The following is a 16,268-nucleotide window of genomic DNA, read 5'->3' on the forward strand; positions in this document are numbered from 1 at the left end:
CTCGGTTTCCCTCCTGGTAAATGAAGCATCCTTTATTATTTATTGTTTTAAATTAAACAATACAAGTTTTTCAGAAAAGCAACTTGAAATTAAATATTCTAGTTGGAACGTGCTATGGCTGAACTTCTCCTGGTACGTAAGGCCACTTTTATTTTAGTAAGGACAAATCTGCACACATTGTATTCAGTGGTAAATTAAACTAATCTGTCCAATCATGTAATCATCTCCATGTTTACAATGTACCAGAAAAAAAAAAACTACAATAAGTTAATATGGCTTTATACTTCAACTTTTCCTGTTTCCCCTCATCACAACAAAAAAAACATCAGCAGCTTCTTCCTGGAACCAGCAGCCACACTCCTACAGTATACACGGTATACAGTAGCACCAGAATTCAGTTCAAGAACCCACAGCACTGACTTGGTTTAAAATACATTCAGGCATTTTAAGACTCATTAAGCAGCAGCGGCGGCGCTGGCGCTGTCTCAGGCGAGCTTTTGGCAAGTGCAAAGTATTGTTTGTCAGAGAACACCAGGAGAGTCGTGCATTTATTCTGCACACGGTTTGCCTCTTCTTCGTGGGACGCAACAAGCCGTTAGGCTCGTCAAGAGGCACTGGGTACTTGTCAGAGACTTTGTGCAGTGTTAAGGGTTTTACCTTTGAGTATTATCTAAACCTCATCAATAATTCACAGTCAGAAATCAGTGCCAAAACAATATCAAATGTTTTCCCAAAAAAACTCTGCTCCAATGTTCAGCTGCAGAGACATGGCACAAATGAAATAACACAAAGTAACGTCTTCGACCATGAAGTCTTTTGTGCAACTGATCAGGCGAGACGAGCGAGCACAAACTGTCTGTGGCCTTCAGCACGCGCTGGGCCTCGTGAACCTTTTCACCCACAGCGCTTCAGAACCGTCTGCTCAGAAAACAAGAGTCCCCCTCCGTTCTCACGGTGTCCTCGCAGCCGCGCTCGCTCGGTCTGAAGATCCTCCGTCGACAGCTTGTGTCACGCCGCTGATTCAGATGGAGGAGTTTCCGACAGGTTCGTTTTAGATCTACAAGCAAATAAAGAGAACAAAGTCAGAAAAACCGTCGGTGTCTAAATCCCAAGAGAACACGTGCGGGTCAAATATCCGACCTGTTGTGAGTCAGGTGGCTCTTGACGAGGTGTCCAGCAGCTAAAGCGGCCATGAGGGACAGCTCTCCTGCCAGCACCGTGCCGCAGACGATGCGAGCCAGCTGACGGGCGTTCTCGCCTGGCTGGTCTGAACTCGTACCTTGAACTCCGAGCATCTGAAGACACGCGTGTAAACGGATGTTACTTTTCACATCAGAAAAACAAAACGAGCCACAGAACGTTTTCCTTTGTATCTGTAAAGCCATTTTAAAATCACTGAAGTCTGAAACAGTGCTTAGCTCTGCTCTGAGACTGAATCGTGTAAAGGCCTTAATGCTGGTGTCACAGCGTGTGCTTTCACACTGCGTGATCATGTTGCAGATGCACAAGAGGCACAATGTGCTAACAAACAGCAAGAGCTTTACATCCACATCTGAAAGTTACTGCTCTGTTAATACCCCTGATACAGTAAGAGGTGCAGAGGGACTTTGCAGCCTTCAGAAAAAGAAAAAAAAAATATATATATATAATTCCTTTTTAGTTTTTCAGTTTTCGTCCTATTTTGATCCCAAACCCCAAAATGTCTTCTTTAGAGATGAATTTTGTTTTAAAAATGAAAAGAAAGAACACATCATGACATGTTCCAGAAAGCGCCGCCCTTGATCACCTGCAGACAGGCCTGCTGAGGCGGCAGGTTGGTGCCTCCTCCCACAGTTCCCAGCTCAATGGAAGGCATGGTGCAGCTGATGTACAGGTCCTCTCGCTCGGGGCCGGCAGCCTCCATCTGAGTGATGCAGTTGGAGCTGCCCACCGTCTGAGCCGGGTCCTGCAACAAATAACCGCTCTCTCTGAGTCACAGCTGTTCTGACTCTGCGTGTTTACATGCAGCACGTAGAGAAACACGGTTTGAAAGGCTCGGACGTTACCTGTCCGCAGGCGATGTAGATGGCTGCTACAATGTTGGCAGCGTGAGCGTTGAAGCCCCCGATGCTGCCGGCCATCGCCGAGCCCACCAAGTTCTTGTTGATGTTGAGCTCCACCAGAGCGGCCGTGCTGCTTTTCAACACCTGCAGACACACGGAAGATGTTGTCAGAGCCGTTCAGCGTCACTAAAACACCAGAGAAGACTGAGCTGATAAATCCAGCGGTCGGGGGTCAGATCACAGCTGAAGTCGTCCGTACCTCGCGGACCACCTTGGCGGGGATTGTGGCCTCGCACACCGCAGACTTCCCTCGGCCCAGGATCCAGTTGATGGCGGCGGACTTCTTGTCAGTGCAGTAGTTTCCACTGACAGCCAGCACCTCCATGTCTGGAAACTGCTGCTGCAGTCTGTGCAGAGCCTGCTCGGTCCCCTGATTCAAAAACACAAAGACGCACATCAGAGTTTAAAATGAGGGAGCAGAGACAGGAGAGGATTTGCTCTCGACTCTTTTTCAGACTCGTTGATACCTTAGAGAGCATGTTCATGCCCATGGCGTCTCCTGTCTGAGACTGGAAGCGGATGTACAAGTTCCTCCCAGCTAAGCCCACCAGCAGCTTGTCCAGACGAGCAAACCTGGAGAGGACAAACATTGATTCAGTATCTGCAGGTCCTTGAATCCTTGAAAACACAAGCAGCCCCACTGAAACTAAAATGTCTTCATACTGCATGAACGTGGAAATATTGTGTGTTTCTCCTGACCTGCTGGTTTGGTCAAAAGCCTCTTTGATCAGACTGAATCCATCCAAGGTCTCGAGCCACACTTTGACCTCTGCTGCCCGGCACGCTGAGGGCAGCCTGACCACGGGGCCCCTGGTCATACTGTCAGCCAGGATCCTGCTGCGGCAGCCTCCGCTCAGCTGGACAGGAAACGCATCACAGTCAGCAAGAAAAAAAACACACGCATACACAGAATCAAAAAGGAAGACGGCGCTCGCTCACAGAAAGCGCTCTGCATCCTCTGTTGGTACTGGCAACCAGACAGCCTTCTGTGGTCGCCATGGGAACATGAAACTGCTTCTCATCCAACAGGAGGGGACCGGCGACTCCTACTGGCACCGGCATGTATCCGATGACATTCTCACAGCAGGTTCCCATGACCTACAAGAGCAACAACAACAACAACAAGGGTTACACTTCGTCTCAAAAATATATTTAAAAAAAAAAAAAAAAAAAAAAGTAAGAAAATGGGAAAATTTCAAAAAGGCTCAAAGATTTTTTTCCATTGCTTCAGCAGATCACTTCAGCCAGCAGCTGTTAAGACTCAAGGACAAATAAAACATCTGTAAAGAATTCTTGTTTCTGTCAGGCTCAGATTGATGACATCATCAGATGATCCTGGGTATCAGGCGTCATGTCCCACTGCCATGTAACTGGTGAGTTTATGAAGGTATCCCTCCTCTTCCTCTCCGTACCTTGGAGTAGTCGTAGTCCTGGTAAGGCAGACCCGTCAAAGCGGAGGAAACGGGCAGTTTGGATGAAAGCATTTTCCTCCGTATGGCCACGCCCCTCTCCCGAGTCTCCAGGACCATTTCCAGTTTGTAGTTTAGGATGTTACGAGAGGCTACGAGGTTCATCACCTCTGCGTCGCTCAGAAATCTGGCACCTTTCTGAAAAAGAAAAAAAAAAGAAAATCAACGAGAGTTTAAAAAAAAAAAAAAAACTCCTGCAGCTGAACTCCGAACCAAAGACGTCAGCGTGCTGCGACGAGCTCACCTGAGGGTCGGAGAGGATGCGCAGACACTCGTCCAGCGTGCGGAGCTCCGAGTTACAGTCACTTTGTGGGACAGAGGCTTCGGGAGCAGGGGCCCCTCCCTCAAACGAAAGACAGGGGCCACTCTCCACGACTGCTGCAGGAGGCTGAGTCCCAACTGTTGAGGAATCTGCAGAGTCAAAAATGAAGCTCAAGTTTTTCATCGATTTTCTTTACAAAAAAATAAATAAATAAAAAACAGCTCTGTGATATTAAAAAATAATAATAATCTCTTTGATCACCAATGAAAACATGAGAGGGGAACCTTAACCATTTGCTTACACAACTATCTCCTGAAACCAGACTTGTTCTTTTTTTTCTGTACAATTCTAAAAGTCTAGAGCTCATGCTAATGCTAATGCTAGGATTCATTTCCTTTTTTTTTGGTTTTATTTCAGTTATAAAGGTGAGAAGGGACATTTTAAGACTTACCTTCCCCTGGTGGTGCCTTGTCAGTGTCAGGAGGAGCTGGAGAGTCTGGGACTGACGATGATGATGATGATGATGATGATGATGAAGGATCGGTCGATAAGATGCCGTTCGGTATCTTCTGGGCTCTCGGGGTTTGGAAATCTCTCCGGCAGCAGTCTCCTGTGGCTCTCGGCTTGTGCGTCGAAGGAGAACTGCTGATGGGACTCTTCAGGGACAGGGAGGACTCGTTCTCAGTTTGCTCGAAGAAGACGTACTTGACGGCCAGCAGGAGGGCGAGACCCAGAGTGATCAGCTGCTCCAGGTCCATACTGCAGGAGACACGGAGCCGTCATGAGCCGCTCACTGAACAAACACAAGCAACAAGGAGGAATCTTCCTCCAGCCATGCTTTTACCTGGTGAGCTTCAAAGACAGCATGGGACCAGCAGAGTCCAGCCTCTGGGTGATGGGCCCCTCCCCTGTGCGGTTGTGACCTGGATTTTCAGCCGCTAATCGAGTGTGAGCGTGAACCAACGCCAAACCCAGAGACTGAGGACGACAGGGAGAAGAAGAGCTGAGCTGTTCAATCTGCCTCACAACCGCCGTCTGTGCGTTCAATTCCATCATCATTTATTCACCTATTATTTCAGTTTGTTTTGTTATTGATTTTATAATACGAGTCAGATTTTATCTCACAAGGGGGAATTCAGTTTACACTGTTTAATAGACGTGAACACACACACACACACACACACACATAGGCTGAAATACACACTCATGCACAAACAGGACCCTGTGGATATGCATTAATGGAGAGGTCTCAGAGTGAGGGGGCTGCCCTGGGGTCTTGCACAAGGGCACCTAGGCAGTGCTCAGGAAGCAAACTGGCAGCTCCTAAGCTACCAGGCCAATATGTGGACTTGATCAATGCCGAGACTTGAACCAGGCGAGCCTTCGGTTCCCAACCCAAGTCTCTACAGACCGATATCAGATGTATATCAGATGTTTATTTATCGTTGGTGGTGAAAGGCTGAAGCTGGTGTCTCACCATGATGATTTTAACCCTTTGTGTCACAGGATTGGGTTTGTTGTCTTCTTCTTCAGCCAGCACGTGGGCGAACTGGCTCAGCTGCCAGACTGGACGGCCCTCTCGACTCTCTCTGGACAGCTACCCACACACACACACACAGGGAAATATTATGGGATGACAATTACTCATTCTGAACTGTATCATCTGACAGAACAGCTGCACGTGTCATCCTTACCTCCAAAACGAGGGAGACGCAGGCGGGGAAGAAAGTCATGAAGACAAAGTAATTAGCCAGCACGGACATACAGCCGAAACAACACATGATCTCCAACTGAGGCACACCTGGAAGAAACAACAGGAAGTGTATTTTACAAACAAGAGCGTGACTGATCGAGTAAAAAAAAACACCACCACGTGGTTTCTGGTGATGGCAGCAGATCAGAACTTTCTTTTTCTGTACTCTGAGTTTGACTTGTGAGAAGAGACATAAAACAGCATAAGTGAGTCCTCTCACATCTAGAGGTGTGTTTGTATTTAGAGATTTACGAGCTCATGGACTGCATGACGGTCAATGTGTTCTGCTTCTGTTGCTTGGCCCTCTGAAACACTAGAGGAGTAAAGCACTACAAACAAAACATCCTGCTTCTCCTCAAACAAAATGTTCCTGTATGTGCAGAAACATTCAACAAAGATTTGGAGGAAAATGAATATTCACCTGACATGGTGCCAATACCGATAACCAAACACTCCACCAGAGCATCCAGGGTGAAGGTGGGACCCAGGATGGCCATGCCCTGGGAGATGTTCTCCCTCACCTCCTCCTGCACACGACACACAGGACCACAGGTCAGAGATACTTCAGCTGCCATGTCATCAAAACCAACAGCTTCCAGTACATACTGAACAGTGAGCTGTGTGTCTTTTACCTGAGAGTTGGAGCTCAGGGCAAATTTGGCCAGGGTGCAGGCTTTGGATAGGTCGATGAGGAGGAGGAAGAACGGCAGCGCTTCACTGCAGGGTGGAGAGTCAAACAACAATCAGAAACAGACTTTTGATGAGTTTACTTTTAATACAATGTTCTTCATTGACTTTGTTTTCTAGGGCATTGGTTCCCAACCTGGGGGTCCCGGCCCCCTCTAGGAGAGGCTCTGTCTGCTCTGAGGTTGTCAGAATTTGTTATTGTTTTGACTGAGAGCCCCCTGGTGGTGGATTCCACATTTTCAATAAAAAAACATTGAAAAGCAATGTGTGTGTGTGTGTGTGTGTGTGTGTGTGTGTGTGTGTGTAGGTGTGTGTGGGTGTGTGTGTGTGTGCGCGTGTGCGTGCGTGTACCTTTGATCTAGTGTATAAACAGTGCAGGATGCAGACAGAACAACAACATATGACAGCCACCTCATCCAGACGTTAAAGAGCTCTTATAGCTACTTAACAATATCTCTCAGTGAACTTACTTGAGCCCCGTCAGTTCTTTCCCAAAGAAATGGATGACCACTGTGCTGAAAACAAAGCTGGAAAACACGGTGAATAGTCCTGCGATACCTGAAAAAGAGAACGTTGTTGAAAGTTGAATTCATCACATATGGGACTCCGATACAAAGCAGCGCTGTTTCAATGTATCGCACCAACCTAGTATGTATTTGGATCCCAGCTGTCGGAGATTCTTGAACTGGAAATAGATGTAAACGATGGCCATGCAGCGTGTAATCGTTAGGATGATTACGTCACTGCTTTGGATTTTCTACAAAAAAACCACGTTCAATACACACGTTCATCAACTGCTCCTTCATTGAAGACTTGATCACAACTATCACAGAGAGGCTGCAGAAAAAAAAACTCTAAAGAGAAGCAGAGCACCTCAATCTGTGCACACAACAGGAGAGACGTAAACTGGTCCTCTCTCTTTGATAAATGCATGTGATCCAGATGTTGTAAAAATCAACGGGTAATCCTGTTTAACAACTGTGACATCATTGAAAAGAATAGTGATCCTGATTATTGACATGAGTGAGCAGCGCTGCTATATCTCATCCGACGCTGAAAAGCTCTCGTTTCACAGCCAGCAGGCTTCTCTCTTTAAGACTCACCTCCTCGACTTTGGGGCACTCGTTCCAGCTGCACATCTGGCTGCTGGCTGCCAGGCTGTTCATGGACATGAGGCAGACGGTGACGGCGAGGGTGCCCACTATCACCTCCCACGGGTGGGCGGCCACAAAGAGGCCGTGGAGCCGGAACAGTCGAGCTAACATGGTCCGAGCAGAGTGTCCTTCCCTCCTTCGTACCTGAAGTCCCACACAGGCTCACGTCTGAAAACACAGCAAGGATAAAAATCAACAACACACCATCTCCAATATATAAAATCTCACACGGACTTGCTCCTCCTCCTCCTTCGAAGTACTTTATGTTATGAAGCTGAGGTCTGCCGGCGGTGTTAGCACCAGCCTGGAGACTGTGAGGTCCCAGACAGACGCTCGACCTTCGGACAATCTCATCTGTCATTTAAAGGAAGTCAAATATTGGAATATTCTCCTTTTCACAATAAAAGACATTATCCAACCTTCAAAACACACCTCAAACAGAGAATGAAAAAGAAACCAAGTCTGTGACAACTTTTAACCTTCACCTTCTGTTATTGTCTGGTGTCACGTGAGCCCTTTATTTAAGTGTCTGCCTCTGTAACCTGCCTATAGAGACAACAGATATGAACTAATACTTCTGCTTTAATCTGGCATCTTTAACAGCTGATCATTAACATGCACTGTCCCTAACAGATTAATAAATTAAATACATAAACATGACAAGACCCAGGTTACATTTGAGGTGGAAGATGCCACAATCAAACAGCAGGTTAAAGCCAAATCATCATGTCTGGATGTTTAGCTTACAATGATGTCGGTTAATAACAAGAAAGAAACAAACAAACTGAGGTGTTAAAGTTTCATTTTTACGTCTTCCGTTTAAGTTGGGTTTCATAGCTGGCTGTCAGCTCGCTTTTTTTGTAGTATTTGTTTGGCACAGCAGATATTTTATAACAGAGGACATCGTTAGCATCCGTTAGCTCGAGCTACATTAGCCGACACACCCCTGACTGACTTTTCTTTACGTCGTTATAAAGGTCTTTTTTTTTAATATAACATCACGTCATCATGCCACGTTTATGACAAGTCACCGATAACATCGTTTAACTTACGTACATGTAATGGGGTTAAATCTTCCTGTGGTCAGAGAGTCCTTAAGGTCCTTTTCATGGTGACAGTTTGAGCCGCTCAGCTAGCTGCTTTCCCCTCATACTGACGCAACCCGATCCAACATGGCGACACCGACTGTGCGTAACGTGACGTGACGTGCCGTGCGTGACCACGTCTTCTTCTTCTTCTTCTTTCGGTTTTATTGACAATTGACACCCAAGAAGTTGAATTGCTGCCACCTGCAGGATTTAATCACTGTTAATCCTTCTGAACAGACCCAGGTCTCAAGGTTCAAGGTTCAAGGTTCAAGGTTGTTTATTTGTCAAATATGCTCCATGTTAAACATACAGCACAGATGAAATTGCACCCCCCCCCCAACCCCCAGTGCAAAAGCCCCCCTCAAAAGATCATTTCATAGACATCTTCAATCCATCCCTCTTTCGACTCTTGACCTCCTCATGATGTGGACCCAACCTGTGATTCATCGCTCTAGGCTCACTTATACACATGTAGTCCAAATTTAAACCAAACCCTCTGACCACAATCTTTGGCATTTCTCCAGATTCAAAACTTATTTTATCGGCCTCTAAGTCTTTTCTGACTTAGAGGGCCATTCAGCTTGTAACACTGTTTCATGACCGTTTTATATGGAAGAGCACTGAGTGTTTATGTTCCACTTTCCAATTTAAAACTAGCCTATATCTAATAGACCATGTTTCAATTATATTCTATTCAAAAAACTTTATTTGTCCCTGGGCAATTCAAGAGCACACAGAGCATCAAATGAACGACAGTGCAGCTATACTAAAAGTTTTTTTTTTAAACAGAATAAAGTATCAGCAAATAATAAAGTGTCAAGATGTAAGTACAAAGTTAAAATACAAAAATTACAAAGTTAGAAACAAAAGAAAGTATACATGGACAGTGTGATTTGATTGGATTAAAGGTGTATGAACATCATTGTTCATTATGAACATCACTGCGTGCTGCAGGCAGAATTTATGACTGAAGCTTTGTTTAATTGCAGTCAAGTCAATAAACTACTGATAAAATACTACTTTTTAGTATTGAAACATGTGTCCTCTCATAGCTCACTTTAATTAAATCATGTCTATAAAGATACCCATATTATCTTTATATTTTAAAAAAAAAGGGCAGATTCTCTCAAAAGAACAATGACATCTCCGTTACAACAGTTGATATTTTATCTTTGGAGCATATTCAAATAAATGTGGCCCATACATACACATACCGTTTTTATTTCTATTTTTACACAACGTCCAAACTTATTAGAACATGTGTTGCCATGAAGAACAAAATACTGATCTTTAATTCATCCTGCTTTAAGTAGGCCACTCTCATAAACTTCAGATTACTTTGAATGCATTTCCTCGTGTTTCTTAATTCCTTTCGTTCCCACAAAAACACAATCACACATGTAACACGAACAATGCATTTAAAGGATTTAACATTTGCGACCATCATTATGTTCATTAACCGGATCTGGTTACTGACAGGTTTTAGGCCAGCCGATCGTGGTCCATTCAGCCGTCTAAACCAGGGGTGGCCAAAGTGCGGCCCGGGGGCCATTTGTGGCCCTTGAGTGGATTTTTTGTGGCCCTTGACTTCAAATCAAAGAATTAGAAGATTTTGGCCCCAGGCCTCATCAGATGGCATATTTCGTTCTTTTTTTCTTTTTCATGTTAGCGAGGGAGACCTATAAAAGCCTGACTATTCTCTCCAAAAAATTAGAACACAACAGTTTCCCACTGCAATTAGTTATTGTGTATTTACCTAATTTTTTGAAGAGGTCAAAATACATAAAGTTCTTTCCAATATAAAAAAAAAAAAAACCTGTGGCCCGTTAGCGATTCTAACGTGACAATTTTGGCCCGCAAGAAAAAAAGTTTGGACACCACTGGTCTAAACAGTCTCACCCGATGACCGGACTGTTCGGTTCACAATGAACTTCACTGTGCAAAGTTAACCTCAACTTTGTCCTGGGTGCATCATCGTCCTTAACTCTCATCTTCAAGTGATTCTCGATCAGATGACTGCACGCGGTTTTCATTCATCCCTATTAATTATCTGTTTATGGGTCGGGGCTGCGCACACGCAGCTCACACTATTACTCCATCACATTTCCAGTAAGTGCATAGTCCAATATTATTTGTATGACGAACACTGGCGTTGATTTAAAAAAAAAAAAAAAGAAGTGAGTTGAATCATATTTGCATTCTGTTATCTGAAGTTAAGCGTACCATGTCGTACCACTTTGAGGCCCACCCTCTTCTTTTCCGCGTTGATTCATCGGAGCCACACACACACACACACACACACACACACACATCAGTTGACTCTTATTTAACGCGTAATGCACTTTTGGACAGCTGAAAATGTAGTTTGCGATGCGAGCTTCTTCCTGGAGATATTTGAATTACGATGGAATACAAGTCGTGCACAAAAAGGTGAAAAGGCACGGATAGCTTTAAATTCACATCTCTTAAAACAGGTAAGGTTTTCTCATGTATTACACACACTCATGTATCTTAATATTGAACTAAAGACTGTGTCAGAGATGTATTGTTATATCGCTATTATTATTATACAAAGTGCAGAACTGTGTTTTAACTGTGCATCCAACTTTTAGGTTTGAGACAGCAGAGTGCTGCGTGCCTTTTAAAATCAAGATGAGTTTATAACCACTAATTCAAATAAAGGTTTGTCAGATTCACACGTGGTGTCTAAAGCGGGTATGTTGATGAAAGTCTACAGTTTCGGTTTTAATTCCCTATAAACGTCTGACGCAGAATAGAGAAGCAGAGTGTTTAACAATTGATTTTGAGGAAACAAATGTTTTCTTTTTTTTATAATAGTCTGTTGCACGTGGTATTGTTGAGGAGTCTGCCTTTGAGATAAAAAAAAAAAAAAACAAGTTTGAATGACATTGCAAAATAATCAAATTTTCAATTTGGGCTAATGACATGAAAAGAAGAAATGAAAGCATGTGCATTCATTCAATGGGACACCAGGCTATCATATTTCTCTATTTGTTTTTACTATTTAGCAACAAAATCAGGAACAATAAAAAAGCTCATAAGCGCATAATGCTTCTCCATGTTTGGTGTTTGGGTTCATGTGGCTGAAACAGATATTACAAAATAAAAAAAAATGAGTTGTTTTTTGAGTTTTGTTTAAAAAAACAAACAAAAGAACAAAGATAAAACTACTGGATGGTTTTATCTTAGCAATTTCTACCTGTTTAAAGAGCTCAGTAGTTCAATTAACCCTCACATTCCCACCTTGATTTCATTTGTTTCCATCCCGACCTTATGTCAGAGCTGCAAAACTACTCATATTTGATCCTTCATTTGCTTTGTAGATTAAAGGCAAAAGTATTACATCTTATGACCTTCATAATGAAACCTTTATTGCCCCTAGAGGAATATGTTTCGTAATTAGAGTATAAAACACAGTACATATAAACATTTACAAGACAGCACAGAAGAATGAAAGCTCATAAAACACACTAAAGCATCATGTGACTAAAAGAGGAATTTAATTTATCTTAAGCCACCTTTAACATTCAAACAGGGGAACTTATTGGGGAACTCTAGATCCAAAAACAAGCAGCAAACTCGGCAAAGATGAAGCCAATTTAGAAGTGCAAAAACCTGCAGCTCAAGTTCAAGTTGAGGTTTGCTGCAGAAGCCGTGGAAGTCACATACACACCCAATTCAGCTGTACATCGCTTCAGCTCCAGCTCTCAGCCTGAAGTGTGTCTTTAGGTTGACTGAACGTTAGGTTGAGACGTCATTTCCAGCATGGAGACTGTTATTGATTTCCTTCTAAAGCCCCCCTTCTGTAGTCAATGGGTGACGTCGCTCAGGCTTTGTCCACGTTTATTTACAGTGTGTGATCCTGGGCCATAATGCATTTACTGTATTATTTTAAGAACGTAACCGAATAAAATAATACCTTGTTTAGAAAACAGCATGATATTCTTTTGGTTTCAGGTCTCTCTATGTTTGTCTCTCCCTGTAGAATGAAGGCAAGATGTTCATCACTAAAACTCAGAAGGAAGTTCATCCTTTCACTGCTGTCATTGCTGACTTTGTGTGTCCTGCTGTTGAAGTACAACTACATCCCTGAATCTTTACCACCACCTGTAGACATTCAGACGTTTCAAAAGTACAGAGTGAACTGTGAAGCAATATATGACATGGACCCAGTGGAGGTGGGGAAATGGCTCATCACCAGAACAAACCAACTTGTTGAAGACACAGATGAAAGTCTGTCCACAGCCACCTCAAACTGTCCGATGTTCACGAAGACAAGAGGTTATGATCAGGTGTGTGTGTCGGAGGAGGAGAAGGACTTTCCAATTGCTTATTCTCTGGTTGTGCATAAATATGCATGGATGGTGGAGAGGCTTATCAAAGCAATCTACTCGCCAACTAACATCTATTGCATCCACTACGATGAAAAGTCCTCAGCTCAGTTCATCTCAGCCGTCAAGGATTTAGCCGCGTGTTTACCTAATGTTTTTATTGCCACCAAGATAGAAGCGGCCTTTTATGGTGACATCACCCGACTGAAAGCTGATCTCAACTGTGTGTCAGACCTTCTGAGGTCGGAAATCAAGTGGAAGTATGTCATCAACCTCTGTGGTCAGGATTTTCCACTCAGGACCAACATCGAGCTGGTGTCAGAACTCAAGAAGTTGAACGGAGCAAACATGCTGGAGACATGTCGGCCTACCGAGTACAAGAAGAAAAGATTTACTTTCCACCATGAGCTGAGAGACAATAGTGAATTTGTCAAATGGCGAGAGGCAACGGAGCAGATAAAGACGCCCCCTCCACATGGTACGGAGATGTTCACTGGTAGTGCCTACTTTGTCTTATCAAGAGACTTTATTGCGTACGTGGACTCCTCTGCTGTGGTTAAGGATTTCCTGGACTGGTCAGAGGACACTTTCTCTCCAGATGAACATTTCTGGGCAACGCTTGTGCGAATGCCAGGTGTACCAGGGGAGGTACCCAGATCTGAGCATGATATCACCGACCTGATGAGTAAGACTAGACTAGTGAAGTGGGAATACCTGGAGGAGGAAGCATACCCGCCATGCACAGGGAAACATGTCCGCAGCGTTTGTATTTTTGGTGCAGCAGAAATGCGTTGGTTACTGAACTATGGTCACTGGTTTGCCAATAAGTTTGACCCCAAAGTGGACCCAGTTGCAATTCAGTGCCTTGAGGAGAGGCTGGAGGAAAGACAAAAGTTTTTCCAATCAACAGTATTTTCCTCCTGTCCAAAACATTAAGCCAAAACACAACATCAGATGTCTTGAAACCTCAAGGTGTTTTGCTGTTTATGAAGACACCCTCAGGTGAGGCAGGATCCCCTGTAGACTGATCAGACCTGGGTGTGTTTAATAGTGAGGTGAGAATCCTATGCTTGATTAACCCTTTAATCGTCCACCAGCATCCTCGCAGTTTCCTCAAGCCTTAAAGACGAAAAATATTCCTCTTTTAGATACACAAGTTTGAATTCTTGTGTTGACGTGACTTGACAGTCCACTGTGACTGATTTTGTATATGAAGTATTTACTATGCAGGAAATTAAGCCACATGATAAAATAAAGTCTGTCCAAAACTACACTGTCATACTAGTCATACACATTGAGTATGTAGCATGATCCGAAATCATAGTACGCAACTTTTTGTATGCAAGAAATACCCGCATGTTTACTAGATCTACCAGAATTCTGAAGCATGAAACTGGTGCATACTGGTCATACTAATCCACCCCACAATGCACTGCTGCTTTCAGATTTTATAATCACGGAGCTCGCCAGCCAGCAAACTAGCAGTCTAAAATAAAAGTTCTGTACTAAAATTAATTCACATGTTGCCAAACAATATTAAAATGTCCACGTAGCTGTTTTAGTAATGAATGTTTGCATGGCGCTAGCTTGAGTAGCATGCTAACAGCATCCTAACGGCCTGGTCAGTGTGTAATATATTTTGAGTGTTTAGTAGGCAGTATGTAGTCTGTGGTTTCAGACACAGTCAAACTTGTTATAGGTAATAACCAACGTATGTCTCACCAAATAAAGGATGACACATGCTCCGACATGCGTTTCTATGCATTTCTGAGTCAGCTTTATTTTTCAAAATAATCTTCTAAACATTTTAGTTTCATGATGGCGTCAAAATCAAGAATCCTCTGAACGATTCATTAAATATTGCTTTTGATTCTTTGATCATTGTTGGTTCATTTGTACCAGTTTCAAAGATCCTATGGGTGTATTGTTTGCTTTGGTATGATGTCAAAAAGAATCTGTATTTGTGTTAAATGATGTGTTTCAGGTCAACCGCAGTCACTGCACAGCCTCTGCACAAAGCAAACAATGAAAACATGCACGTGTACCGTCTGCATTCTTTCAGCTGTGAGTTTCTTTGAGACTGTTGTGTTGTTGTGACGCGACTCTCTGCGGTAGAAGACACATTGTGGTCTTTGTCTCCACATTTACTTCACAGACTGCTTTTATGAGGGAGCTATTTTTGGTAACTAACTGCTCTACTTTAAATTCACATACCGAAGTGTGTTTCCTGTAACCTAATACGATTACTGAATTCGCTGCATTTGGACCTTAAAGAGGGCATATTAGACTCCTTTTCCCCCTTTTCCATAAGTCCCCTGTGGCCTATATGAAACTTCTGTGCTGAGCTTTGGTCCAAATATAACATGACCAGATACCAGAGGAGGTTTGTGAACCTGTAGAAACCAGCTCTCTCAAAACGCTCCGTTTTGGTGCGTGTGTGTGTGTGTCTCTTTAAATGCAATAAGCCCCACCCCTTAGTTCCTTCACTCCTTTTTTGTGAGAATAAAAATGGCAGACCTGCTCAAAAGTTTTGCTCAAGGCTGGGGGTGGGGTCCATGGGAGGAGACACCAGGGGAGCAGAGGGGATTTTTGAGATGTCTCAAGTTGAGAAATTTTGAAACTTATCATTTCTTTTGTGCTGTAAGGCTTATGCACACCACAAACAAAGGAGTGGATGGGTTTATTTCACGTTCTGTAGGTCGGTTGCTCAAATACATGTTTAAATACAAGTGAATTCTTTATCATATGTCCCCTCTAATATCCCTGCAAGGCATGATATGACACTCAGAAAAGATCCTTTTAACAACAATCTGTTTGATTCTTCACTCCCTGTGTTACCATTGGACAAGATGAAAATGAGGTTTCAAAGAGGCAAAATGTCACTTTAAAGGTGTGCAACGTTTAAACATTCATATATGTAATTTGTCAAATGTTTCCTCACGTTAAGGAAAAAACACTTTTTTGAAAGAGTGAAGTCAAACTCCCTCTGGGTTTGCTGTTTTCAGCTCTGTGTTTACACCATTCGTTATTAATTATAACAGCACGACAGTGAGTATTAGTACAGGTATTCCTCAGATTTAACAAGGCCTTTACAATTACAGAAATCCAAAAGAACTTCCAAAAGAGCAACATCAGATTAAGCTTCATTGACATCAACACGTCCGAAGAGGTCACGCTAACGTCCTCAAAGTAGCATCCAGGTAAGAATAACATCACAAGCATGAAACACACACACACACACACACACACACACGCTCAAAGAAGCAGAAGTTCTCTTATCAACTCAACAAAGGTGAGGGGAAAAGAAAGAAGTGTGCCATCTGAGGAAATGATAAAGTCCATTTTAGCTTCCCTCTTTGTGTTGTGAAAGAGAGTCACACTTCCTTTGTCCACTAACTTTT

At 43.3% G+C, this 16,268-nt stretch overlaps 2 protein-coding genes across 4 annotated transcripts; one reads left to right on the forward strand and one right to left on the reverse strand.

Moving 5' to 3' along the window:
- Window position 1: 1 nt before the first annotated feature.
- LOC306837227 (3-hydroxy-3-methylglutaryl-coenzyme A reductase-like) lies at window positions 2–8,625 on the reverse strand. 2 transcript variants are annotated; one of them, XM_079364796.1, is made up of 20 exons: window positions 8,484–8,625; window positions 7,377–7,595; window positions 6,919–7,030; window positions 6,744–6,831; window positions 6,219–6,303; window positions 6,008–6,113; window positions 5,528–5,634; window positions 5,311–5,430; window positions 4,678–4,811; window positions 4,285–4,592; window positions 3,816–3,982; window positions 3,515–3,709; window positions 3,042–3,200; window positions 2,802–2,959; window positions 2,570–2,675; window positions 2,302–2,472; window positions 2,046–2,186; window positions 1,787–1,945; window positions 1,141–1,295; window positions 2–1,057 (listed from the first exon to the last, which is right to left on the reverse strand). In XM_079364796.1, exons 2-20 carry the CDS (start codon window positions 7,536–7,538, stop codon window positions 1,009–1,011), a joined length of 2,682 nt encoding a protein of 893 aa, XP_079220922.1. In that variant the 5' UTR covers window positions 7,539–7,595; window positions 8,484–8,625; the 3' UTR covers window positions 2–1,008. The 2 variants fall into 2 exon arrangements, with proteins under 2 accessions (XP_079220922.1, XP_079220923.1); XM_079364797.1 differs by having other exon boundaries at window positions 8,480–8,625.
- A 2,215-nt stretch (window positions 8,626–10,840) lies between these two features.
- Window positions 10,841–14,625, forward strand: LOC306837082 (beta-1,3-galactosyl-O-glycosyl-glycoprotein beta-1,6-N-acetylglucosaminyltransferase 4-like). 2 transcript variants are annotated; one of them, XM_079364560.1, is made up of 2 exons: window positions 10,841–10,989; window positions 12,494–14,625. In XM_079364560.1, exon 2 carries the CDS (start codon window positions 12,502–12,504, stop codon window positions 13,801–13,803), a length of 1,302 nt encoding a protein of 433 aa, XP_079220686.1. In that variant the 5' UTR covers window positions 10,841–10,989; window positions 12,494–12,501; the 3' UTR covers window positions 13,804–14,625. The 2 variants fall into 2 exon arrangements, with proteins under 2 accessions (XP_079220686.1, XP_079220687.1); XM_079364561.1 differs by having other exon boundaries at window positions 12,522–14,625.
- The last annotated feature ends 1,643 nt before the right edge of the window (window positions 14,626–16,268 follow it).

This window comes from Symphodus melops, assembly GCF_947650265.1.
Source record: "Symphodus melops genome assembly, chromosome: 16".
Taxonomy (NCBI): Eukaryota; Metazoa; Chordata; class Actinopteri; order Labriformes; family Labridae; genus Symphodus; species Symphodus melops.

What these genes read in the sequence shown, in the direction of transcription:
- LOC306837227 (XM_079364796.1), bottom strand. Translation starts at nt 7,538, where the DNA reads ATGTTAGCTCGACTGTTCCGGCTCCACGGCCTCTTTGTGGCCGCCCAC. An exon ending in CGGTATTGGCACCATGTCAG is followed by an intron (nt 5,635 to 6,007) that starts GTGAATATTCAT and finishes TGTTTCTTCCAG; the next exon opens with GTGTGCCTCAGTTGGAGATC. An exon ending in CCGCCAAGGTGGTCCGCGAG is followed by an intron (nt 2,187 to 2,301) that starts GTACGGACGACT and finishes GTGTGTCTGCAG; the next exon opens with GTGTTGAAAAGCAGCACGGC.
- LOC306837082 (XM_079364560.1), top strand. Translation starts at nt 12,502, where the DNA reads ATGTTTGTCTCTCCCTGTAGAATGAAGGCAAGATGTTCATCACTAAAA.